Here is a 24967-nt window from a genome sequence, read left to right as displayed (position 1 = left end):
TATGGTAACTAGCAGGAAACATTTTATTTCCCTATAAAACATTAAATAGTTTTAAAACATTGAAACACAGATGCTAGAAGTAAGGACAAATCAATCTGACAACAGAATATATAGCATAAATTGAAATGGGGATGAATAGGAAAAATTTATTTTTCTTGATTATTAGAATCCACACAGGAGTAAGAAAGATGTTGATTCGTTTGCTTTTGAAGTATGGCTTTTGCTCACAGTGGTTTTCACACAAATACTACAGTAAAACAACTTCACTGAGAACTATAACAACCCAGAGATAGCACATTAAGGTCCCAGTATGACAGTTGCTGATATGGTGACACTATGCAAAAAGAAACATGGTGCGGTACGCCGGAGGAAAACATCAACTTTTACTCAATTTTAACACGAGAATTGCAAAAATATGTCATTTAAATGGTCATTAAAATAATAGTATTTTTAAAGGTTTGGATGGTTTTTTTTTGGTTTTTTTTTTTTGTTTTTTTTTTTGCAAACAGCACATTTTTAATTCTGCTCTCTTTACACAACAAAAAATATTTATAAATTTTTTTAATTTACCACAATGAAAATTTGTCTATCTGCAAACACTAAATGTTTATATGGACTGCTGTAAAAAAATAGGGGGCAGGGGAAATGTGAAACTTGTGTTAAGGTTAGAAAAGCCACACTATACCGCAAACGCTGGAGTTCCTTTTTGCTGTGTTCATGTGCCATCTGTAAAACATGCAGTTTCTCTTCATACTGATCCTTTTCAGTTTGTTTCCAAGAATCCTGTTCCAATTTCACCTTCTCTAGATCAGCTAATCTGTTCTCCAGTTCTAACCTGAGATGTTAATGTACAAAAAAAGATGACAAAACACCAAGAAGTGTTTAGTTGCCAAGAATGATGTGTTTTAAACTTACTCCTCTTTTACAAGCCGCGTAGTAAATCAACAAACATACTTTCCAACCAGTAAGGCTGCAATTTTTTCAAAAAATTCATCTTTGTCAGCTTGCACCTTATGAATTAGCTCCACTGGTGAACAGTAAACTGGTTCCTAGTGAAATTGCAGTAACCTGGCTACATGGAATCTCCCCTTTCCGTACACTCAGATCAGCAAACTAGGCAATTCTAAAATTATGTCTCTGTAAGAAAGAACAAAAGATGCAGATTAAAAACTTGTGACCAAGCCTCCGCTGTTCACTAGCAAATAATGTGTTGTAAGAGTGACTGATGGTTATTTAGCTGGTTCAGTGATGCAAACTGTATTCCACAGCAGCTGCAGGTCACCTTAATTTTGTCTGTATTTAATTTCACATTTCATAGGGTCTTACATTTTTAGTTCACAATATAGTGTAAGTGCATTGTTCATACAGAAAATACTACTTTTTAGTTGCAGTTAGAAAAGAATAGGGCAGAGCCAGGCAGGCAAGGACTGCATGTCACACACTGCTCTGTGGCACTCTGACCTTGGGAGGTACAAACGATGGCAGCTGGGATGCTGGGGGTGGAGAGGCACCAGCATGAAACCCAGACACTGGGGGGCAAAGGGAGCTTCCCAAGCTGCAGGGGTTCCCTGGAGTGGAAGTTCCAGCAGTCTTCGGGAGAGCAGCAGAGGCCAGAGATCCCCTGCTCACTACACCTCCACCCAGCCTTCAGGAGCCACACTACAAAGTCATTGCTTTAAGGCTCTGAGGCTGATGATACTTCCAAAAAGCTGAAAATGCTACAAATGCAGATAACCCCATAACCTCTCCTGCTGCAGGGACACAAAATCAACTCTTGAACAAAGAGCCTGAAATAGACTGAGAAAGGAGCCCACAAACCAGTAGATAACCATCCTTCTTCCTCCTGCTGCTACCCTTTTTCTGCCCTCAGAGGCTTCCCTGGTTTGTCTGAACCACACTCCCTGCCCCCTGGCATCAGGGGAAGTCTTGCTGAAGACAACATTGCCATGGTCAGGGACAGAGAGGCAAGGCCAGCTCTGTGCAGCCATCAGGTACTGGTGGAAGACATGAGTGAACATTCCATTTGGCAAAGCTGGCTTGGACACACAGTGGTTTTTTTCCAAATTAATCCTGCGGGGGACAGCAGAAATACCTTCTCTTTCTTCTAGTAGTTACCCTGTTCTCCTCAGAGAAGTCTAACAAAATCCCCAAGGCAGTGCAGTGCAGCCCTTCTGCTCAGGTACCATAGGAAATAAAAAATGCCACATCTGGAGAGAAAAGCTGGATCCTGGGCAATGTCACCATATGCAATTCAATGGTTATTCAGTTGGCTGTTACTACTGTCTAACAACAATACTGAGTAAGCTATTAAAAGAAACCATAGAATCAACAACAATACTGAAAAGCAATAAAAAAAAATCATAGAATCATAGAATGGTTTGAGTTGGAAGGGACCTTAAGGATCATCTGGTTCCAACCTCCCTCCATGGGCAGGGACATCTCACTCTGACCAGGCTGCTCAAAGGCCCATCCAAACTGGCCTTGAATGCTTCCAGGGAGGGGGCAGCCACAACCTCTCTGGACAACCTGTGCCAGTGCCTCATCAACCTTACACTGAGGAGTATCTTCCTAATGTCTCACCTAAACCTACCCTCTTCCAGTTCAAAGTGATTTCCCCTCTACACGTCCTTATAAAAAGTTCCTCCCCATCTTTCTTGGAGGTCCCCTCCAGGTACTGGAAGGCTGCTCCAAGATCTCACTGGAGCCTCCTTCAGACTGAACAACCCCAGCTCTCTCCACCTGTGCTTGTAGGAGGTGCTCCAGCCCTCTTCTTGTGTTTTCATAACCCTCCTCTTGATTTGCTCCAGCAGCTCCAAGTCCTTCCTGTGTTTCAGGGCTCCTGAACTTGACACAGTACTCCAGGTCAGGTCTCATGGGAGCAGAGTAGATGCTTTTGTTTTGTCGATGCTTCTATCAGTGCTTCAGTTTAGAACCACTAAATTTAATAATTTATGACAGTCAAACAAAAATAAATACAAAACAACAACAAAATACATTTTACACTATTAAGACCCATACAAAAGTTTTTGGCAAGATATTAAAATTACATACAAAGGATAAAGTTTTGAAAACTAACAGCATGTAGAGTCTTCAGATTCTATTGGGAGTTCTCACTTTGTGCATCACCATTGCCAGCACCCCTGTTGCTAGCCAATTGCCCATATGTGCCCACTGTTACTGGCTCTCTAGGTGGCCCCAGATCTTGCAGCTGTTTTCTCTGTGTAGTTTCCAGTTCTTCCAACCGCTTGCGAAGCAGGGAAAGCTCTCTTTGATGCTGTTCCTCCTTGAAATAAATAAGTAAAAATTTCAAGTGGCTTTATTACTTCTTGCACACCTACAAGGGACCAAAAATTTCACTTCCTATAGTTTTAAAATAAATACTGTCAAGTCCAAAATGGTCATTAAATTTTACTCCTTAAATATTCTGTGGGTATTGTTCTGACTGACATTGACCATGAACAGCACCAGCAAGAAACATGAACGCAGGCATTCCTCCTTTAAAATGTAGAGACAGACAGATCTGGGTTCTCAGGTACCAAGAATCTGTAAAGGCAGTCTAGACTGCTTCAGCCTGAGAGGTTTTCACCCAAAAGCTCACCCAAAGTAAAATTCTTTTAACTAGACATGAACTCAAGAGCAGCAATAGTGCTTTTAAATAATAAGTGCAAGACAAGCACTACAGTATTTCTTGCCCAGCATGAGCCATTAAAAACCTCTCAAGAGAAGAACAAAGTACGAATAACCAGATTTAAAACTGCCCATTTCTTACATTCTGTAACATACAATTTCTCTTTGAAGAACTCCCTAGAGCAAGGAAGGGAACATCACTAGAAGTATTTCTCAGTTTCCTTCCTCTCTTCAAAGATCAAGTAGTCCTTCCTTAATAAGGTCTCTCATGAAAGACTGTTCTGGTACCCTCTTAGTGTTGTATTATCTTAACAAACTATAATGTATCACCTGAAGAAGTGGGAAGGACATTTCAGGCCCAGGAGGCAAGGCAGATGATGACATTATATTGACTGGATTAACAGATGGTATGCTAGGACTCAGAATTAATCTCCGGAATTCATTGTGCCTACGTTGCAAGTCCTTGAGTCTCTTCTGGAGACGTGCATGTTCTTCATAGGAAATGTTCTGCCTGGGAAATAGGAGATTTCTTATTGCTCAGAATCTTCATTATCGTAACACAGAAGGATACCTCTTCACAAGTACTCTGATATTTATTATGACAACAAAGAAAAACTATGTATCAAAAAACCCGGAAGGTAAAAGTTCTGTATATATGCTTCTGCCTAAATGTCTACCCAGAAGTCCCTCTACCCATGAAGTTATCTGCTGTATTACAGATTAGAACTCCTCCAACAGCTTTCAAACTAGTGAACCACAGGAGCCACATTACTTGAATAAAGTCCTCCACATGTCCTCAATGAAAAGGAAAAAAACAGGAGTTTGTCTTTCAAAAGGAAGTCTGTTTCTCTTCGAGTTCGGCAGTATTTTTCTGTCCTGTCTTCCATTTAGTTTAACATACTATACTTTCATATCTAACAGTGTTTGGCTGCCACATCTCCTTTTTCACAAACTTGCTTCTTTTGGAGGAATTCCTGCAAGCCTATCTGTCAGATATTCATCCCTAATTTGTCCCCAAAGAAATCGCCCTGCAGTTGTTCTAAAAAGTCTCAACTATCTACACAAAATGGACTCCATTCTAGTCATTCTAGTGCTGCAAATACCATTGGCCTTGAATTCAGTTACAAAACTAAGTGTCATGTATTTTCAAAATTACTTCATATTTGTCAGTCACATCTTGGGCACAAAACATTGTTCAAGCTAAGAAAAGCAAAGTTCATTACCTATTTAACACTTGGTTTTCTTTTTCTAGCTCTTCCATCTTGGCTTCCAAAAGCTGTAGTTTCTCTCGCATCCTCCTTTGTTTATTATCTGTGAGAGTCTTTCTCTGTCAAACAGACATTTCACACAGAGCTAAATAATGCCTGGATAGATTAGATCCTGTAAAAATTAAATCTACATTGCATAGGGTTTCAAAGCTCTGACAGTTTTTAGGATTTTCCTTCCTCAAGCAGAGGTGTTGCGTTGGTTGGAGGTTCTGGATCCCCAGGATGGGAAATTATTAACAGAGATGGGAAATGATCCCCAGCTGTGACTACAAGATGCACAGCTGTCACTCACTAGTTGGTCAGTGACAAACTGTACTAACAAACAGTAACTGCACTTGAGAATTACAAAACTCATTCCTTAAAGGGCCACATATAAAAAAAAAAAATAATCATTATCCCCAAAGCAAGGATGCTTGCTTTTTCTTTTGCTCCTGCTGACCTCCATTTTAACAAATGCCAGCAGTAGGATTCATAACCTGTACACATCCAATGTGTAAAACTGCCAATTATTCTGGAGCTTTTACAATCAATTAATCAGCTTTTCCATTCAAGCTATTTCATAAAAAGCAAGCTTAGGAGAAAATAGACAATTTTAATATTCCACTGAGGAAAAGTAGCACATTATTTATCTACTATGCAAAACATCATCCTTCCTAATCAAGGAGTCCACGTCTTAAATACCTGTAAGACACACACACAGGCGTGTGAAAGGAGCCTCACAAAATCTTTAATGGCATTATAACAAATTTCTTGTCTGTTTTCACATATCACATCAACCTATTTCTCTGCTAATTTTGAAGAACCTGATATACTTTGTTATTATATACAGTAGACTGCAAATAAAGTCTGAATATTAAAACAATTCTATCTGGTCAAAGCAAAGCTGAACATTTCATAAGGTGGATGATTCATAAAGGAAGGGTCAACGTGCCTTTTTCTGAGCAACAGCAGCTCGGTATAGCTTATTCTTCATTTCATTGTATTTCTCCTCTTTCTCTGTGATGCTCTGAGTGAGCACATGCTTCTCCTTCAGCCATTCAATACGTTTGTATTCTAAAGTCCTTTGAAAAAAATAAAGTGAAAATGCTTAAGAGTTTATACAGACACAGCAGGGCTTTGCATTAGTGCCGTAAGGCTTTTAATACAGATTCATCTTGTCACCATTCCTGCCTTTAATTGGTGCACCTGATTACAGATTGATTGTGCTAACAGTCTAACTGTGACTGGCAGCATCTGAACTTGTGCATTAGCATCACCCTAGGTTTTGCTCAGCTACGGGGAAAATTATTAAAACACATTCCACTAAGCTAGTTAATAGCTGTCTGCTTATTGGTCTGGCATGTTGCCTAACTGCTGGCAGAAAATTTCTAGAATCAGATCAAATAAACACACTGGACCACAACAACAGACACCTATGCCAAACATCAGTTGTCAGAAGAGCTGATAATCACCTCCTTTGCTAAGGAGGTAAGATAGCAGAGAACAGGTTGATGCACTTTGCGGCCTACTACACCTTTGTAACAGAAAAGGAGAGACACGAGCAGTATGTGCCCCTGACCAGAACAGACACCAACACAACAGGAAGCTCCCATGGCTATGGCTGGTAGATAATATTCCAGCTGAACACACACCTCCAACAGCATGTACTACCAGTTTAGGCCTCTGCATGGTTAAAACAGTCAAATATGAGGCTGTGTTCTCTAGCAGCAGGCAGGAGAGGAGCCAGTCTCTCTGCTGCCTTGTTTGTTTGGGCTATCTGCATTGTGTGGCAAAGTAAACCAGTACTTACTGCATTTTTAACTACATTAATAAAAACAAAACCAAAACATATCAAGTGGTGAGACTCTGTGCAGCAGTTTTTATGAATCACAGTCCAAGGCTTGGTATCAGTGCACCAATACCACTCCAGTCCTGGGCTGGTGCAGTTTCCCTACACAAACTCTGATTAAATCACCATAAATTTCACACCAAACAGCCTTTCCTTTCCCCACAGTAGAAGTAGTAGGAATCATGCACTCTCATATCAGAACCAGGATCCTGGACCACTTGGTATGCAGCACAGATCTTTTATTAGTAGATGCAGTGTGGCTTGAACCTTGCTGATCTGTTGACTGCAAGTAACTGCTACTGGTGTTCACTACAGAGTTGTATTTCACCAGAACAGCACTGGTGAGCAGTAAAAGAATTTCATTTGAAATAGTGTTTAAAAATGACAGGAGATTAATATTTTTTTTTCCGTGTCACTAACACTGTTCCTGAAATGCTTAACAAGTGCCTGTCTGAGCTCATCTCTGATCTGCGTCAGTCTCTTCATTTGCCTTCAGCCCTTTTCCTCATTTCACATTTCTAAGCCTAAGACTGATACAGCCAGGCAGGCAGCTGCTTTGCCTACTTAAGGCTCAGCTGGCAATATTTGACTTATCTGAAACTGTTTATCTTAGGCTTTCTTATCTCTTTATTTCTCTTCCTCTTTAAGCCAAGCAAGCTCCTTTGGTGCCACTCAACTCTCAGAGTTTGAGATTACAAGTAATACAGAAAATAAAGCCAAAAGGAAGAAAAAAATTACTTCTCTGTTTCCAGTTGAGCTTTTTCTGCCTGAGTCCTTGCATGCTGACATTCTTGTTTCAATGTCTCTATTATATCCTTCAATTTCTGATTAGACTCCAGCACATCATTTTCTGACTGAGAAAGTGAGGTAAGCCGCAGCTGCAAGTCTTCAATTTGCTAAAAAGGAAAAAAAAAAAAAAAAAGCTATCTTTTCACCAACTGACTGCAGTAGCTTTTCAAAACCCTTATTTGTTCCTTTTCTCTTTACTCAACAGCTTGTCCAAGAAACCTTATAGTAAATGACTGCTGGGCATAGAGTTTCTATTGTTAAAATGACAAAGAAAAAGCAAAGTAGGAGTCTTTAGATATTTGTGTCCCTCAGAACTTAAAAAAACCTGACATCAAGCCCCAGGGCTGAACAGAACCAGAGGACCACACATTTCATTGCACATCTGTGGAGCTACCCAGACTCTACTCTGCCATAACACAATGTGTGTTACAGTCAGCAGTGGCTGTACCAACCATTTCACAAAAAACAAGTAAGTACAGAGTCTGAAAACCCAACCTCTGCAGCCAGCACATAGAAAGGATGAGTTCCCTTTTTGTGTTTTTTCTTCACACGTTGTCAAAGTTTAAGTTCAGGGAACTGAAGAAGTTTCAGACTCTGACAGGGATGGAACACAGAAGGATCAATATTCCCTCCCATTTCCTGCCTATACTCTGTAATATATAAAGTCCAGCAGAGCAGCAGCCCCACTCTCTATATTGCCTGCTCTTTTCTTCACTGCTGTCTCCCTGTGCTCCTTTACCACCAGCTTGCCACGTGATCCTCAGAATCCACATCCATCGGGTGCTGGGAAGAGGCACGGAGCCCTCTCCCGAGATGGCCCTGCTGCAAGGGGCCCTCAGGCACCTGTCCCTGCCTTCAGCAACATAGTGTTGTATATATATTTGTATATTGGTTTGCTATCCCATGTGTTACTGCCTTTCCCCTGTTCCAGTAAACCTGTTTCAGTTTTATTATGCAGCTTTAAAATCTCTCACACTTCTTCTCCTTTACCTTCCCAGAGGGAGTAACAGTGAATTCTGTTTCTGGTTTTTGGTCTGCCCAAACCACTAAACCATCAGCAATATCAATATCAATATAGCTCCTCACACTATTTTATTCATTTATGAAACATCTGTTACACACAAAGAACCTCAGATGAGAGATGCAGTGTAAATGCAAACCATTACCTAGAAACAATTTGTAAGTTTCTATGGAAACTGAATCTGCAGTTAAATAGTGCATAACTATATTCAATATAACAGACTATAAACATTCAGCTTTTGAATCCTCAGTACCCATAAAATGCACAAGAAGCAAAGAACTGTAACCCATTTATAAAGGAAAGTCTGACTGCTCTCTGAACACTTTCACTTTTAAGTATATCTTATGCATCTTGTCCCTCAGAGAAAAAAAAAGTTTGAAAAAAAATAAATCTAAACTTCCAACACAGGGCATGGTAATGGCAGGAAAATTTTCCCTACAAAACATTAGAATGCAATAAAACCTTACCCGTTTCAGATCAGCACTTTCACGTTTCTTTTCCTCCAACTCCTCTGCCTGATTACCTTGCTGCTGAACTTTCAACCTAAGATTGTATAAAAGACATTATTTTAATCTAATTGAAACAAAGATACTAGGACAAAGAGGTTAGAGGTTGGGGCAAATCAATCTGACAACAGAATATATGGCATAAATTGAAATGGGGATAAATAGGAAAAATTTATTTTTCTTGATTATCAGAATCCACACAGGAGTAAGAAAGATGTTGATTCGTTTGTTTTTGAAGTATGGCTTTTGCTCACAGTGGCTTTCACACAAATACTACAGTAAAACAACTTCACTGAGAACTGTAACAACCAACCTAGAGAGACAGCACATTAGGGTCCCAGTATGACAGTTGCTGATATGGTGACACTGTTGCCCAAACCAGAACAACTGTGTAAAAAGAAATACAGTAGGGGGGTGCCAGAGGAAAACATCAACTTTTACTCAATTTTAACATGAGTATTGCAAAAATATGTCTTTTAAATGATCATTAAAATCATAGTATTTTTAAAGGTTTGGATGAAAAATGTTATTTTTTTTTTTTTTTTTGCAAACAGCACATTTTTAATTCTCCTCTTCCTCCACACAATGAAGAAGATAATTTTTTTTCTAATTAACTAAAGAAAAATTTGTCTACTTGTGTTAAGGTTAGAAAAGCCACACTATACCGCAAACGCTGGAGTTCCTTTTTGCTATGTTCATGTGCCATCTGTAAAACATGCAGTTTCTCTTCATACTGATCCTTTTCAGTTTGTTTCCAAGAATCTTGTTCCAATTTCACCTTCTCTAGATCAGCTAATCTGTTCTCCAGTTCTAACCTGAGATGTTAATGTACAAAAAAAAAAAAAAAAAAAAAAAAGACAAAACACCAAGTGTTTATTTGCCAAGAATGATGTGTTTTAAACTTACTCCTCTTTTACAAGTTGTGTAGTAAATCAACAAACATACTTTTCTTCCTGTAAGGCTGCAATTTTTTCAAAAAATTCATCTTTGGCAGCTTGAACCTTCCGAATTAGCTCCCGATCCTTTTCTACTAAAAGCACCTTAAGACGTTCAACAGTTGCCTTAAGAGTTTCCTTATCTGACAGCAATCCTGCACCATAGATTAAAAAAAGTTAGAATGCCATTATTGGTATCAACCTGATAATGTGCTGGATTAAAATAACTACACTGGTAAGAAGGAAGGTAAAAATCACAATTCACATGACAGAATGAATGAATGGGGAAAACACTCAAGAAAAACAGAAGAGACATGGGCTGTCTTAATGTGACGGTGACATTTCAAAAGCTTTTGAAGAGGGTTACTAAATGATTTATACAGGAAATTTTTCTTTTTAGTTGCTGTTAGAGAACTGAATGTTTATGCAAGTCACAGAGAACTGTTCCAGGAAGATTTTGGGGTTATGGCAAATCAGTGAGGACAGTCCACTTAAAAGCTGTGTAGCAATTTCAGTCATCAGCACATAAATGGTGCTTGAGACCTTTGGTTTTTCACTCCAATTTCACTTGGCCATTTTAGGTTACCTACAGGCTCAGCTCTATTATGCTCTTAGCCTGTCACCTACCTTCTTCAAAGAATGAGCTAGAAATGGTATTTGGTTTCACGTGGCAGCCTTACCCAAATGTTAATAATTTTCACAGGCACAGAATTAGAAAACAAAACCACCACTGAAGCCCTATGCTACACGAAAGTTTAAAGCTGCATGCAAATGACTCTAGAATCTGGCAGTAAGAGAAAAAAAAAAACCAACCTATGAAGTACTTCATTGAAACCAGATTATGTTCAAATTGTATCACAAATTCACTCATTTACATAAATGAAAAATTGTCCTGTAGCTGTCCTTAACCTAATAGACCAAGTGAAACAAGAGAGTTACTTCAGATACAAAAATGAATTTTCAGATCTAGGACCTAGAGCAGAAGGAGAAGGTGAAGACTGCCAGGCAACGTTTGGAGGACAAATAATTGCAGTATTCTAACCAGAACTTACAAAAGAAATCATTAGAAACTAATTGCACACTTTACCATCCATTTCACTTTGAATCTTGTCTCTCTCTCTTTCTGCCTCGCTCTTTGTTCTTGCTGCCTCCAGTTTGACATTTGCTATTTCCAATTTATGTGAACTTTTAAGTTCTTCTATCTAAGAATTAAGAAAAGAAAACCAAATCAACTGCAAGACACATATTCACAGCTTTAGGTTTTTCATGTGATACTATGCTAACAAGGAAATTAAAAATAAAAATAAAAAAATCATGGACTTTGCTTATTTTAAATATGCCTTAAATACTTTTTTCACCCGCTGCTTTCCTAAAAGCCAATCTACAATATCCAATCTTGTTTTAATGGTGATTAGATAGGTCCTGTAACACTAAGGCTATTGGCATGGTCCAATTCCACAAATCATACTCAGTTCTATTACAGGATTTTATTAATTTCTCAAGTTATGCACTGAAGATTATTGAGTGAGTTGTCAGTCATCTTGAAATGTGAGTTTTATGTATTCCTTGATTTAAAAGTATTTAAGTGCTCAAACACAACATATGTTCCAGGAACCAGGGTGTCTGACTACTGGCAAGTGTTTCATCTTTAATCAGAGAGTTATCACCCGTTACACTCTAGAAAAGTTACTTTTAAGAAGCCTCAGTGATATACTCACAGATACACAGGAGTGCCTGTAGAAACTTGGTGTCTGAGTAAATGCTACACATTCTACAAGTAGCCTTTGAATATTAGGGTATTTCTTTTCAGAATACTTAATGCTTTGGCAGTGATCCAATATTCCTTAAGACCCTGATGCCTCACTAACTCAATAAGCAAGTCAGTTAACACATACTTCGGACTGAAGATCCCCCAGAGTCTAAAATAAAGTTCAATTTAATTACCCCAAATAAAACAGTGATACACAAAATCAGATTATCCATTGCTCCCTCAAGTAATTTTGAGTTGATAACTATTTACAGTGCCTTGGACCTCCTGGACTGCTACACTACTTCCTCAAAATCCAGGTCTTCCTAGTTTTAAACTGGATGTTAAATCAAATACTTCTTGACCACTGTGATGTACACAAGAAATGGCCTCACTAGAGCAGGAGCTTTAGGAACATCAAATCAAAGACAATTACCACTTGCATGGAAATTTTCTATAGTTCAGGCATTTGTATGCAGTAATTACATGGTCAATGAGAATTAAATATCTGGAGGAAAGCACTTATAATGAAAATCCTTTCACAGTGACAAATGTAATTACAACCTGCTAGCCTATACAAGTGGCAAAAGGTTAAGAATGACATAGTAGCTTATTAAGTAACTACACAGTGGATATGATTGCTTAAATCCTAAGTTCAGAACATCTCAGGGCAACCTGCAAAGATTTAAGGTGGTTTTTTAAGGCACAAAATTCAAAAGATAAATGTGAGCACTTCCACACAGGAATTAAGTTTAACTCAGTTCAGAACTACCTAAAGCCTCTCCAGAAAGGAAAGAAAACAGCAGGGGATTAAATTTGCTACCAGAAACTGATGGATGTGATAAATATTTATTAGGCAGTGTTCTCTCCAGGACAGAGGGAATAAGAAAGAGCAGAAAGCTCATATTTACCCAAATAACTATTTCATCAGGACTGGTATCCTGACTTAGATATACATAGAGCATTGTAACTAAAAACAGAAAACTCTGTCTGAATCTGACATCCATACTAATCCTGTTATGCTGAAACTCAACAGCGATATCAAGTTTCTTAAGCACTTTTCCCTAAACAAGGAGCCTTCTGATCTTTCTTTTTTTCGTATTTCTAAAAATTCCAAATCTTATTTGAAGTCACAGCAGACAACATTGTCTTATTTGATGTAAAATATGAACAGAAAAACAGAACAGGATATAAAAAATGTATTTCAGATACTATAAATTAGGCACTTACTTTAGCAGCTAAGGAATTGACTTCTAGTTCAGATTTGTCAAGTTTAGTGGTTAAAAGGCTGTTCTCCTCATGACTCATCTGCAGTTCTTTCTCAAGTCGATCAATCTGTAGTTCAGCAGACTTCTTTTCTGCCTTGAATAAAGAAGCCATTTGTGAGTCTTCTGGAGTGGGACTCTCTCTTGCTGTTCTCTTGAAAAGTTTGACTGATCTGGACATTCAGGTATTACTGTTCCTTTATCTGAGGTAATTATATTATATATAATGATTTCTCTTTGCTCAACTGCATGTCCCAACAGAACCAGGGGCTTGACTTCCATTCAAAAGTCACAAGTGTTTTTGCTAACATTGCCTGTACAGAATCACATTTTCAGTCCTGCTTCACAAGAGACAGAAGCAACTCGACTTTGTTAGGAGGCTGCAGCTATTCTTACCAGTAACTGCTTGGCTGTAGACACAAGCAGTGCTCAAAATTATGTCAGATGCTTGTCCTATGCACCATGGACAGGAAATAAAATGCCTTTTACTATAAGTATCATAGTCTCAACACCCTGAGGCTTTACTAAGTATCAAAAAGGTAATCTGACCTTCAACTTCACCTCTGTGGTTCTAGACTGACCTATTACCTAGCAAGACTTTTTGTTAGGTTTTCTAAACTAAGAATATTGCAGCACTTTTCCTTTTAAATTGTGACCAGAGCATTTTGTAACAAAGGTAGACAGCACTGGAAACACTAAAAAAGACAAGCCATCTATCTGTATGCTGCAAGACTCACTACAAACAGAGAGTAAGAAATGGCAGAGAAAGGCTGAAGACCACAGATGAGGAATAGGTGTGACCCTGAAAAACATACAACAGGCCAGAAATAAAAAAGGGTCTTCAAGGCAGAGTAACAGCCAAGAAATAAACTATTGCAGTAATGTGTTGGGAGAGACAATGGAAGATAAGAAAAAAGGCAAGACACAAGGCAAGAATTAAAGAAATAACAGAGCATCACCTGACACTTTTAAAAGAACAAAAAATGTACTGTAGCAGGTTACTAACTCACAGTCACCAGTTTCTAACCTCAGTTCAGTGACAAGTGACGACCCCAGCATCTTACTGACTGCAAACATGAGTATCACTTGCATGTACTTTTAACAAGAACATCATCCAACAGAATCTCTGTTGAGCTCTCCACCTTTCCAAAGCAGAACTGGAAGTACCTGACCCCCAAGTACTTACGATTTCTTCTTAAATCTGAAATATGCAAACTCAAGTTGCATTCCATATCAGTGATTTCAGTGACTGTTCTATCAGGCCAAGTGTTACTCTACACATTATGAGAAGGGAAAATAAAAAACAAGAAAACAAACCCAAAAAACCCCCAAACCAAAACAAAGAAGAAATAACAACAACCCATAAAAAGAATAATTAAAAATATAGTCTTACCTCTAGAGACCTTGTCACAGCCTGCATCTCAGCTAACTGCCGTGCTTGTGTTCTTTGAATATTTTCTGCTTGTGCACTGCAATTGTCTCTTTCTGCTCTTAATTCTGATACTTCAGCTTCCAAGCCTTTTAATTTTTGACACAGTTGTGCCTTTTCTCTAGAAAGTGCTTCCACACGTTTACTGTCCTTTGTGGGATCAACACTAAGCAGCTGATTGTGGAGTTCTTCCTTATCTTTAGCCAGTCTTGCAATCTGATAGTTGTTATCACAAAAAAAAAAGCTTTCACAGTGATCAGGTATCAGACAGCAACAAACACAGCAGTTGACGGTTCAGCAACGTACATATAAAATATTAAGAAACTACATTCACATTTATTTTCTCTCTTAGAGTAGGAAAAATCAAACAGACCCATTCATCAGTGCTTTTTCCTCTCTCTTGTCACTGATAAGGCTTGTCCTTAGGCCTCACATGTCCCTGAGTCCCCCCCTAGCATTCTGTGGGAGTAAATCAGAACCTGAAGTAGAGGAAGAAAATGTTTGGGATGATTCAAACCACTGGACACACACAAGTCCTTGCAGTGGATCCAAGCATTTTGAAGGAGCTCACTGGTATAATTGCAACATTATTCACTATCATCTTTGAAAAGTCACTGCAATCAGAGAAAGTCCCCGATGAATGGACAGAGGCAGAGAGCACACCACAAAAAGGTCAGGAAGGACCCAGATAACTACAGGACAGACAGCTTCACATCAGTCTCTGTGATCGTTATGAAGCAAATCTTCTTAAAAGTCATTTTTAAACAGATGAAAGACAAGGTGATGAAAGGTACAGTTTATGAAGGGCGAATTGTGCCTTACCTACTCCTCTGCTTTCTGGGAAGAGGTGACTGGCACTGCAGACAAGGAGAGAGCAGTGGATCTTGTACCCCTTGATTTTAACAAGGCCTTTGATACACTCTCCCATCATCTCTCCCACTAAATTGGTGAGATATGGGCTGGGAAAGTGGATGACAAAGTGGGTGGAAAGCTGGCTGGGCTGCCAGCTCAAAGAGGGATGATGAGTGTTGCTAAGCCCAGCTGACTGCCTGTAATGAGCAGGGGTCTTTCTCAGGTCAGACAGAGTCCAAGGCTGATTGATGTCCTCATTACTGACCTGGGTGATGGGATGAAGGACACTCAGCAAACTCACAGGTGACACCAAACTGGAGGGAAACGGTCGATAGGCTGGAAAGCAAAACTGCTGTTCAGAGATCTGGAGAGGCAGAAGGAAGGGGCTGAAGGGAACATCTTCAACAAGAGCAAATACAAAGTATTTGTACCCAGTGCAACTGCACAGTCTGTGGGCAACTGCCTAGGAAGCAGATCCATGGAAAAGGATCTGGGAGTCCTAATGGACAGGTTGAACAGTAGCCAGCAGAGAACCCTCACAGCAAAGATCACCAACTGCATCCTGGCAGACTGGCATAAGGACAACTAGCAGATCCAGGGAAGTGAGCCTTTGTCACCTACCAGTACTTGTCATCTGGAGTCTGTGTCCAGTACACAAAGAAGGACAGAATGATTCAAGTCCAGAGGATGACCACCAAGGTGGCCAGGGGGTTGGAGAACACGACATGTGAGGAAAAGCTGAGAGAACTACACCTCTTCAAATTGGAGAAGACAAGGCTCAAAGTGGGTTTTATTCCTCTCTATTCACAACAAAGGGAGACAGAGAAGATGGATCTTCTCTCAGAGGGGCATGGTGATGGGAAGAGAGGCAACAGACACAAGATGGAAGCAGTGAAATTATAATTGGGTATCAAGAAAAAAGTTTACCATGAAAATGCTTAAACACTGGAATAGGTTGTCTAGAAAGGCTGTGGAATTTCCATCCTCACAGTTGTTGAAAACTTGACAGAACATGGCCATGAGGAACACATCAACATTATAAGCAGTATGTTGGACTATGTTATTATTCCACAATGCTGTAACCACAACTGAACTCAAATCTATGAGTAAATCAAGACAAGCAACATGATTTGGCCCTGTCACACACAAAATAAAGAAAAAAATTAAAGAATCCTCTTGATATTTAAAGACTAGTCCAAACTCCAATCTACAGCAGTCCATTTAGAAGTTGCAGCAGTGATCTCAATGGAGCAAAAACAATTCCTGCAGCAAAAGCCCTCCAAATCTTTTTTATCAGAAAATTCAAACACCTGTCACATCACACGTGCCCACCCCAACATTTAAGAATTACGATGGTTTTGTAGCCTCCTTGTGCTAATTGGTGTGGAAGGTTAAAAAGGCTCTGAGAAAGAGAAACCAGATCACATTGTGCCCTGGCTCAAGGTACTTTGATTCTCTCTGCAAGTGTGCCAATTCCTTGCAAGACCAGCACAAACTCAACAAGCCCACAAGAGAGACAGGCTGCAAAGCAGCATGTGGGTTTAGCTCCAGGAAGGACAAATGTTCTGCTTTTAATGCTTTGCATTTGAAAATTTGGATGGATTTTGAAAGTGATGATTGCTTTGATTTCTGTCTCATGTTTGGACTAATACATTCCAATCTGGCATTTTAGGATATATGCTCCCAGACAAACACTTAAATGAATATACAGAGGACATATGCAACACTCATTTAGACTGCTGCATATATTTAAAACATAAATAAGCTGGCAATTTAGTTAGCTACACTTCTGAAAGTCCAGTTCTGAAACAGAAAATTTGTCAATGGCTTATTTAGGAGTCAGTACAACTGAAACTGAGTTACCAAAGTTTCCAGTATCCTTTTGACTACCCCTGTCTCATGTACCCTTATCTGGTATTAACAACATCTTCCTCTGCCTCCTTCTTAGATTAGCTGCCACAGAAGTAGTTCAGAATCTAAACTTATATCGGTTGCTCAGACAATTTACTAATTTCAGATTAGCATAATGTCTCAAGTCCATCACAAATGAGATTTAAAAAAGCATTAAGCAAAGCCTCTGGCTGTCATTTATCAGAAAGCAAAGTCTATTCTTACTTGTAATAGCACCAAGGCTACTGCGAGACATCACTGAACAAACCTACAGAGACAGCTTTAGGCTAAGTCATAAAAGTGCTCTGAGAGAACAGAAACAAATGCTGCAACATGAAATGGTGTCAGACTGGCAGCCCATCAAGCTCCAGCGCTTTCACAAAGTTCAAGCAGCTTTGTCATCAGATACATTTTAAGCTACTGCAACATTCTGCATACCTCAGCCTCATATTTTATTTTCTTCATCTCTGAAATACGTGCGTGTTCTTCCTTTTGATGTTCAAACTCTGATTTCAGAAAAGTGTGTTCATAACGAAGTTTGTTATATTCTGCTCTGTATTTTTCCACTTCCTAAATTAGACAAAAAACAAAAAATAATAATAATAATTAAAAAAAAAAAAAACAAAAAAACAAAAAAAACCCAGAAGATTTAAGATTTATTTTCTTTGAATGTCCATGCAATGTTCATATCATTTCCAACTTGTATCTGAAGAATTAAATCCATCTTTCTCCCTCTTCTAGGGATTACTGCCTGGGGCAACAGTACCAAGCAAAAAATACCACATTTTGCTCCCCCCTTCAGTTCTGAATTCCCAAGGCTTTAGGAACAACAATAAGCTGGTGATGACGACTCTAAAGTAAACAGAATTTTAATCCTGACTTACATTTTCGAGCTTCCGATAACGTTCTGTCATAGGGGATTCCAATTCCTGCTGTATTTGTGCAGTTAACAGCTCTAACTTTTGAGGAGTTAGCACCTTAAGACAGAAAGGTATTATAAATAAAACAGTCGTAATCTATTGTTTACACAGTGATAGGATAAATAGCCAGAATAAAATCTTTCAGTATGACTAAGGAAGCCTGCTTAATTTTCTGTCTTTTCCTCAAGAATTTCCAATACAAATGTCCAGCTGAATTGCCAAAAGATTTATATTCTTTGCAGTGGAGAGGGGAAAGGAAAAATGGCATCACATCACAGATAAATTATGCTTGGAAAAACTTAAACAGCAAGTGAACCAACCCCAAAGAATCAAAATAAGCAATGCCAAACAAATTCTTTGTGAAGCACACTAGATACATGCTCTCCAAAAGATAAGTGGGTACTGGTTTGAAATGAAACTAAGATCAGGAAGAATCCACGCCACAATGTGTTCTGCTAAGTTTTCTTTGCTGTGGTTAATACAGCAAACTATCAGCCAAGAAAAGCTGCTAAAAAAGCTGTCATCCACAACCTCAGACATATTCAAAGCTATCCTACTTTTCTTCCACTTATCTGTACCCTGAAGTCCTTGAAAACCAATTCCAGTAATGGTACTGAGGCATCTCCTCCACTTGGGAGCCTGGGGTCCTTTGCCAGATGTTCTGTTTGTTTCCCAAGGACATGTGCCACGTTAGTTTAAGGAAACAAACAGTTACACAAAGCAGGTTCTAGGTTACCTTAAATGCTGAGGGGTTTCTGTTGGGTTTTGTGTTTGGTTTATTTTAATGTGAAGAAAGCTGTCCTCACAAAGAGGAACAAATACTTATTTTTCCAGTCATTTCTCCTAATGGGTTTAGGCGTCTAAGCTAATCCTCCTGGGCAGATGATTCTCCTCAGAACAGGAAAACACACACAGACAGAGACTGAGGGTCTTACTAATAACATAGCACACAAAACCAGAATTTCGAAGATTCGGTGGCACAAGACAATAATCATTTCAATCCATAGTCACTCTACAGAAGAAATATTACTGGCACTGGGTGAATTTCCAGATTTCTGAAATATATTTCCAGATATATTCTGAAATATATCCAAGCTAAGTACTTGTACAGTAACAGTACTTCTGTTACATAAACAGAAAAATGCACGTGGCCCTGTTACAGGATTAAAAATCATATTAAGTCATTCTAGTAAACTGTCTCACCTGCATCCTCAATTTTTCCAGCTCTCGTGTTTTACCCAGCAACTCCTCCTGATACTCAGCAAGAAGCTGCTGAAATCTGTCATGCACAGTCTCCTTTTCAACTAACAACCTCTTCAGTTCATCTTGTGACTTTGTATATTCCTCCTGTAATCTGTAAGATAAAATATGCATTTAGTTTATATTTGCGTTATACAGTTAGGTCTTAAAGCTCAAAAGTGCAGAAGCAAATGTTTAAATAACAAGCTATAAATAAACTTTTAATATCTTCTTTCTGTAATATACTGAAAAGTTATCCCATATTTACATACAGGAAAAGTACTGCAGAAACATAATCTGCAATGTCTTCACATATTTTGAATTGTTTATTTTCTAACATGAACAACTATTAAATCAGTCCTTAAATACAGAAACAGCTAACACACATACCAGTCTCTTGCATGTAATATGTACCTTCAGCTTTTAATGGCTCAAACGAAGAAAATGGGTAAATTACTGTACCTTAGATGTTCTGATTTTAGAGTCTGATAATTTGTTTTGTGGTGTTCACATCGCATTCTTTCATCTGCCAGAAGTTTTTCTAATTCTTTTAAATTAGCCACATGACCATTTCCAGCCGTGGGAGGAAGGAGACTGCTCGAAGCATCCATGTTATGATGACTGTTCCTGATGAGTATGGAAAGGACAAAATAGAATTATACCTAATCTACAATGCCATCCACTTTTTCTGCTTATGCCCCAGAACATTAAGCCACCTGAACAAATACAAGGACATGTGATTAGCAATCAAGTACACTCACAGATCTAATACTTGACACGCTGCTTTTGCTTTCAGAATCCTGGCTCTGCAGTATCTCAGGTTAGAAACATTTATTGGGAGGGCAACTCTGCTCTGCTCATTCATTGTTCAGCCTGGAGAAGGCTCTGGAGAGACCTTATAGCTGCCTTCCAGTCCCTGGAGGGCCTACATGAAAGCTGGGAAGGGACTTTTCACAAGGCCATGCATGTAGCAATGGACAAAGGAGAATGTGTTTAAACTGGAAAAGGTTAGATTTAGGTTAGACATTAGGAAGAAATTCTTTAGTGTGAAGGTGGTGAAACAGTGGCACAGGTTGCCCAGAAAGGTTGTGGATGCCATCCCTGTGAGAGTTCAAGGCCAGGTTGTATGGGGCTCAGACCAACAGGCTGTCTACCAGAGTTACAACACAAGTGTAGGCAAAGTGACCACAGCACTTTTGTATTCTGCTTCACCCAAATTTACTGAGAGAATGCAGAGGATAAGGGGAAAGGAATTGGAATAAATACCATTCTCCTCAGTGACTGTTCTATATGCTCAACCAAATTGAAACACAAATGGCACAAGTTCTGAAGAACCTTCTGACCAACACAATATCTACTTTTCATACCTGAATATTGTTGGTTGCTGAGACACAAAGAATAACAAGCAATACAAATACAGTTTCAATTGTTAAACCAAGAGGTGTATAAGGAGAACTGGTCAGTGATCCAAAGGACAATAAACCATGTGAGAGGATGGAAAGTTCTGGTACACAGAGAAAACCTAAGGCAGCAACCTCAGAATTTCTAAGCCACACAGGGTTATGATCACTGTAGAAAACAAACAAACAAACAAACAAAACAAAATCAACCCCAAGAAACAGTGCTTTTCTGTGTCTCGGATCTTTACTTTTATAAGAATCAGATACCAAACATAACTATCAAGCTGCAAGCCAAAGCTCAGATCTAGGAATACAGAATTTAAGGTCAGCTCTGAATCCTGCAGCTTACTTGGGTAAGAAGCAGCCCTCAAGGGGCATTAACAGATACAAAGTGAAAGATACAACAAAGCCACGGCATTTTCTGAGACCGTATCAACCAAAAGAAAAATTTAAATGCAATTGCAACCTTTTGTACTCTCAGTTCCAGATTGATGAGGGTTGGAAACATAATCTCTCCTCACAGCTTTCACTGCTATGAGAAAGCGCACAGGCTGTGAAGCAGGGCACACATCAGGTGTCATATACTCATCTGCATGAAGATTTCATTAAAAAGAAAAAAAGTAAAGAGCGGGAAAATACAGCTTACAAAAGAATTGCTTCAGAATGCAACATCCTTAACAGGAAGCATTTCAGGAAAAAAACTATTTTGGCTTGCAGGGACATCTAGTGGCACGTTTCATGACTTGCATGCCTGGTGACAATTGTGAAAAACACTACATTAACACAAAGATCTCATTACTTTTTGAGAACTCTTGAAATCATTCATAGCTATTTGATGTATTTAACCTACATACAGTCTTAAAAACCAAAAACATTATTCTATTTTTTTCATCAAATCATGAAATAATTCCTGGCACTGAACTGTCAATAGTCAACAATTGGGATAAAAATAATCTAAACATATACCTAACAAGAACTTCTTTTGTGCTAATGGCTTACCATCCTTATAGTCAATGAACACACCTCAAATAATCTTGAAATTACACAAGACTACATGTGTAATTTTTGAGAAATGCCTCAAAGGAACACTACTTAAAATGTATTCCTCTCTTGGAGATTTGTTCAAGAAATGCTTGAATTAAAATAAACCAACATCATATGAAACATTAATTCTCCACCTATATATTTGCCAGATTTTACCATGTTACAGAACTACAGGGTCGTATTAGTTGCCCCAAATTCGCACCATAAAATCTTAACATTATTTTGTGCAGGTACACACATAAAGGCATTGATGCTGAGCTCTGAAACACAGGAAATGCACACTCCGTAGCCAAACCTGCAATATTGATTGTGGAACATCTAGCTCAATGAAATAACACAATTATATTTCCATGAATTACCTTTTGTTTGCCTTTCTGTTCCAATTGCTTATTTTCATACAGAAACGTTGCTTAAACTCCACATCTCTCCTTTATATCTACATATTATCTTCTCTTGCTAGATTTTCCAGCTACGTTATTTTAACACTTCTTTTGTTACAAGCACTTGAAATGCTGAGAATATTTGTATTTAGAGAAAAATATGGAATTATCAATACAATTTTATTTTTATAGTACATTGCTCACAATAACAGGGCTTCCTTCTAGCTTACCCAATTCCATGATTCCTGCATGCACTGGCAGCTGACCCAGGTGACACATACAACTCTCTCATCACTCTGCTTTTTGTACCACAGTAACACTTAACAGACACTTATCATACCTGAACACTGTTTTAAACAGTTAAATGACTCAATGAATGTACTTTTGCAACTACTGATAAAAAAATTAACAGTATTTGGCCTTGTGCCATGTTCTGTTCAAGTGCTAAAATTCTCAGCAAGATCTGTTGAGAGCCAAACACCTGTTTCACACAACACATGGTTTAATCCACTGCCCGCTTCTGTCAGAATTCCAGACTTCCTTAGACACAATTTTGGGTTTGGTTTCATTTTGTTTTCTGTAATTGAATCAGCAAAATCTTGTGAGACAACACAAATTATTTGCCTGAAAGAGTAAGTGAGACATTCAAAGAACAACTTCATCAAAGTGACTCTTCCAACACGGCCCCTTCTCATCCTTGCTGAAGAGGCTACATTAAGACCAGACACAGAACTAAGGAGAGAGTGCACTCCAACACAAGAACTCACTGTCAGCAGGAACAAGAGGTTCCACTCCTCCTTTCTCTGCACCCATTCCTAGAGCTGTCATTCACCAGACCCTTTCATGAACTGCTTTAACTCAAGCAGCCAACACACTTAAACAAGCAGGAAACACTCCAGTTTTTCTCTTGGGCCAGTGACTCACGCTGGCTGCTCGTGGAAAAATCCAACAAACTGCACCATCGGTGAAAGCAGGCAGCTGGCACTGCCGAGCAGAAAGGAACAAAGAGCCAAGCAAATCAGCTGGAGAAGGAGCAAAGCTTTCTCCTTTCAGGAGCAGAGAGTTCTCCCACAATGAGCTCAGATGCTGATGAAATCACAGCCCTCGACTAGAGAGCTTTTAGACAGTCAAAGTTAAGTGAAAGAAATTTTTCCTTAAATGACTGTGCAACACCCTTAGGAGAGATCAGACTTCCCATGTGGTGAATAAAAAACAAAACAAAATTATATATAATTTCATAAATATGACAGCATACCTCTCATTCCTTTAACATTCCCTGTTCTACTGATTCACTATAAGCACCCTTCAATAGCCAACACATTCATCTTAGAAACATATAAATACAAATCTAAGGGGAAAACATAATAAAAAGAAATATGAAAATCTTTATTATAGGAAGTCCCATAATCTGGATTCTGCTCAGATATCATTCTACAGAAACCAGTGAAAAAAGACATTTAATACGCTTAATAACTTTGCATATTGCAAAAACTGGAGAAATTTTAGAGTACATTTGTCTGCTTCTATATTTCAGAACATACCAGTCTCATTCAAACCACTATCACTTCCTCCACAATACAGATCAAAGTATAAATTCCAATAACAAGCACATATTAGTGCTCATTCCTACTTATAGCACACAATGTCATCCTTTTAATTTCTGCCTTATAGCAGATACATTTTCTATTAACTGAAAAGTAACCAGGCTGTATCTTAGCTGTTGCTTCAGCCACAGACACTACCAAGACAAACTGACAGCAGTTACTGATCAAACTGAAATTTTGCATGGGAGCTACCGCTGGCAACTCTGGCTGGACTCTTGTCTACAGTGAGTCTACATATGCTACATGTATTTTACCCTGCTTTCTCATGGCAAGAGACCTTCAGACACAGATGAAAAACTCATGCTCACTAAAACCTCGTTCAAATTTTTACTCAGGTATAGAGATGGCTGCTTGTCACATGTATTTTTTTAGTCCACAACCAAAATTGCCCTTGAGGAATCACTGCCCTTTCATACTGACTTAAACATAGAGATCTTCAGGCAGGTTATAAGTCTCATGCAAGTGTATGTATCCTACGCCTCCTGCAGGCAGAAATATCATTATAATCATCTTACGCTATGTGTACAAGGAACGTGGGAGAAGCAAAACGATCAGTGTATACCACCACGCTATTTTTACTGTTAACTCTCCTTTGTCTTATGGACGTAGGAGCTTTGAACAACACTAATATGGGTGGTAGCATATCCAGACGTGCAGAAAAAGAACTATTATCCTGCAGCCGCCACACAGCTGAAGTTCACTGGTGGAAAAGTAAGGCTGCAAACACTTGAAAGCCTGGCAGGGACCGGGCTCCTCCTTCCCCTGAACCGTGGCCGACCGGAGCTTCTGCTGAGTGATTCCCATACCCACCAGCTCACGACCAACCAAGGGACGACACAGCAGATTGTTTCCAGCAGGCGGGAGACAAGACAACGATGATCGCACCCTGGGACTGGCTGCCGAGCTCTCTTCCCGGCTTTGCAGCTCTCTGCTCGTTAACTGACGGCCCAGAAGAGGAGCGAGCAGGGCCAGACCGAAGCCCGAAAGGCCTCTGAGTTCGTAGGCCGCGAGGTAAAGCCCCAAGCAGGAAAACCCCCAGACCCTCAGTCGGCAGCAGTGCCCAACCCCCTCGGTTGACCAACCCCCTCGGTCCCCCGACCCCCCGATCCCCTCCCCGGCGGCAGCAGCCGCCACCGCTTCCAGCAATTTAAAAATGGCGCCTCACCTCACCTCCCGCAGCCGCCTCCGCCCCACAGGGTAGCGCGGAGCACGCTGGGAGCGCA

The 24967-nt window shown here is 39.3% G+C and overlaps 1 protein-coding gene across 5 annotated transcripts; it reads right to left on the bottom strand.

The window, feature by feature from the left end:
- Positions 1-24967, bottom strand: CEP83 (centrosomal protein 83). 5 transcript variants are annotated; one of them, XM_071765112.1, is made up of 17 exons: positions 24910-24967; positions 19779-19943; positions 19281-19431; positions 18042-18134; positions 17596-17727; positions 14380-14631; positions 12952-13083; positions 11062-11176; positions 9985-10129; positions 9705-9854; positions 9001-9076; positions 7462-7619; positions 5827-5956; positions 4851-4954; positions 3958-4138; positions 655-3283; positions 1-590 (listed from the first exon to the last, which is right to left on the bottom strand). In XM_071765112.1, exons 2-16 carry the CDS (start codon positions 19925-19927, stop codon positions 3098-3100), a joined length of 2154 nt encoding a protein of 717 aa, XP_071621213.1. In that variant the 5' UTR covers positions 19928-19943; positions 24910-24967; the 3' UTR covers positions 1-590; positions 655-3097. The 5 variants fall into 5 exon arrangements, with proteins under 5 accessions (XP_071621213.1, XP_071621203.1, XP_071621197.1 ...); XM_071765102.1 differs by lacking the exons at positions 1-590; positions 24910-24967 and adding an exon at positions 24555-24888 and having other exon boundaries at positions 2970-3283; XM_071765096.1 differs by lacking the exons at positions 1-590; positions 18042-18134; positions 24910-24967 and adding an exon at positions 20078-20650 and having other exon boundaries at positions 2970-3283.

The sequence above is a fragment of the Heliangelus exortis genome, chromosome 1 (genome assembly GCF_036169615.1).
Source record: "Heliangelus exortis chromosome 1, bHelExo1.hap1, whole genome shotgun sequence".
NCBI lineage: Eukaryota > Metazoa > Chordata > Aves > Apodiformes > Trochilidae > Heliangelus > Heliangelus exortis.
This window is presented reverse-complemented; position numbering and strand designations above follow the sequence as displayed.

What these genes read in the sequence shown, in the direction of transcription:
- CEP83 (XM_071765096.1), bottom strand. Translation starts at nt 20,181, where the DNA reads ATGAATGAGCAGAGCAGAGTTGCCCTCCCAATAAATGTTTCTAACCTG. An exon ending in AAGGAACTCCAGCGTTTGCG is followed by an intron (nt 9,077 to 9,704) that starts GTATAGTGTGGC and finishes ATACAATCTTAG; the next exon opens with GTTGAAAGTTCAGCAGCAAG. An exon ending in TGTCCTTCCCACTTCTTCAG is followed by an intron (nt 3,284 to 3,957) that starts GTGATACATTAT and finishes ATTTATTTCAAG; the next exon opens with GAGGAACAGCATCAAAGAGA.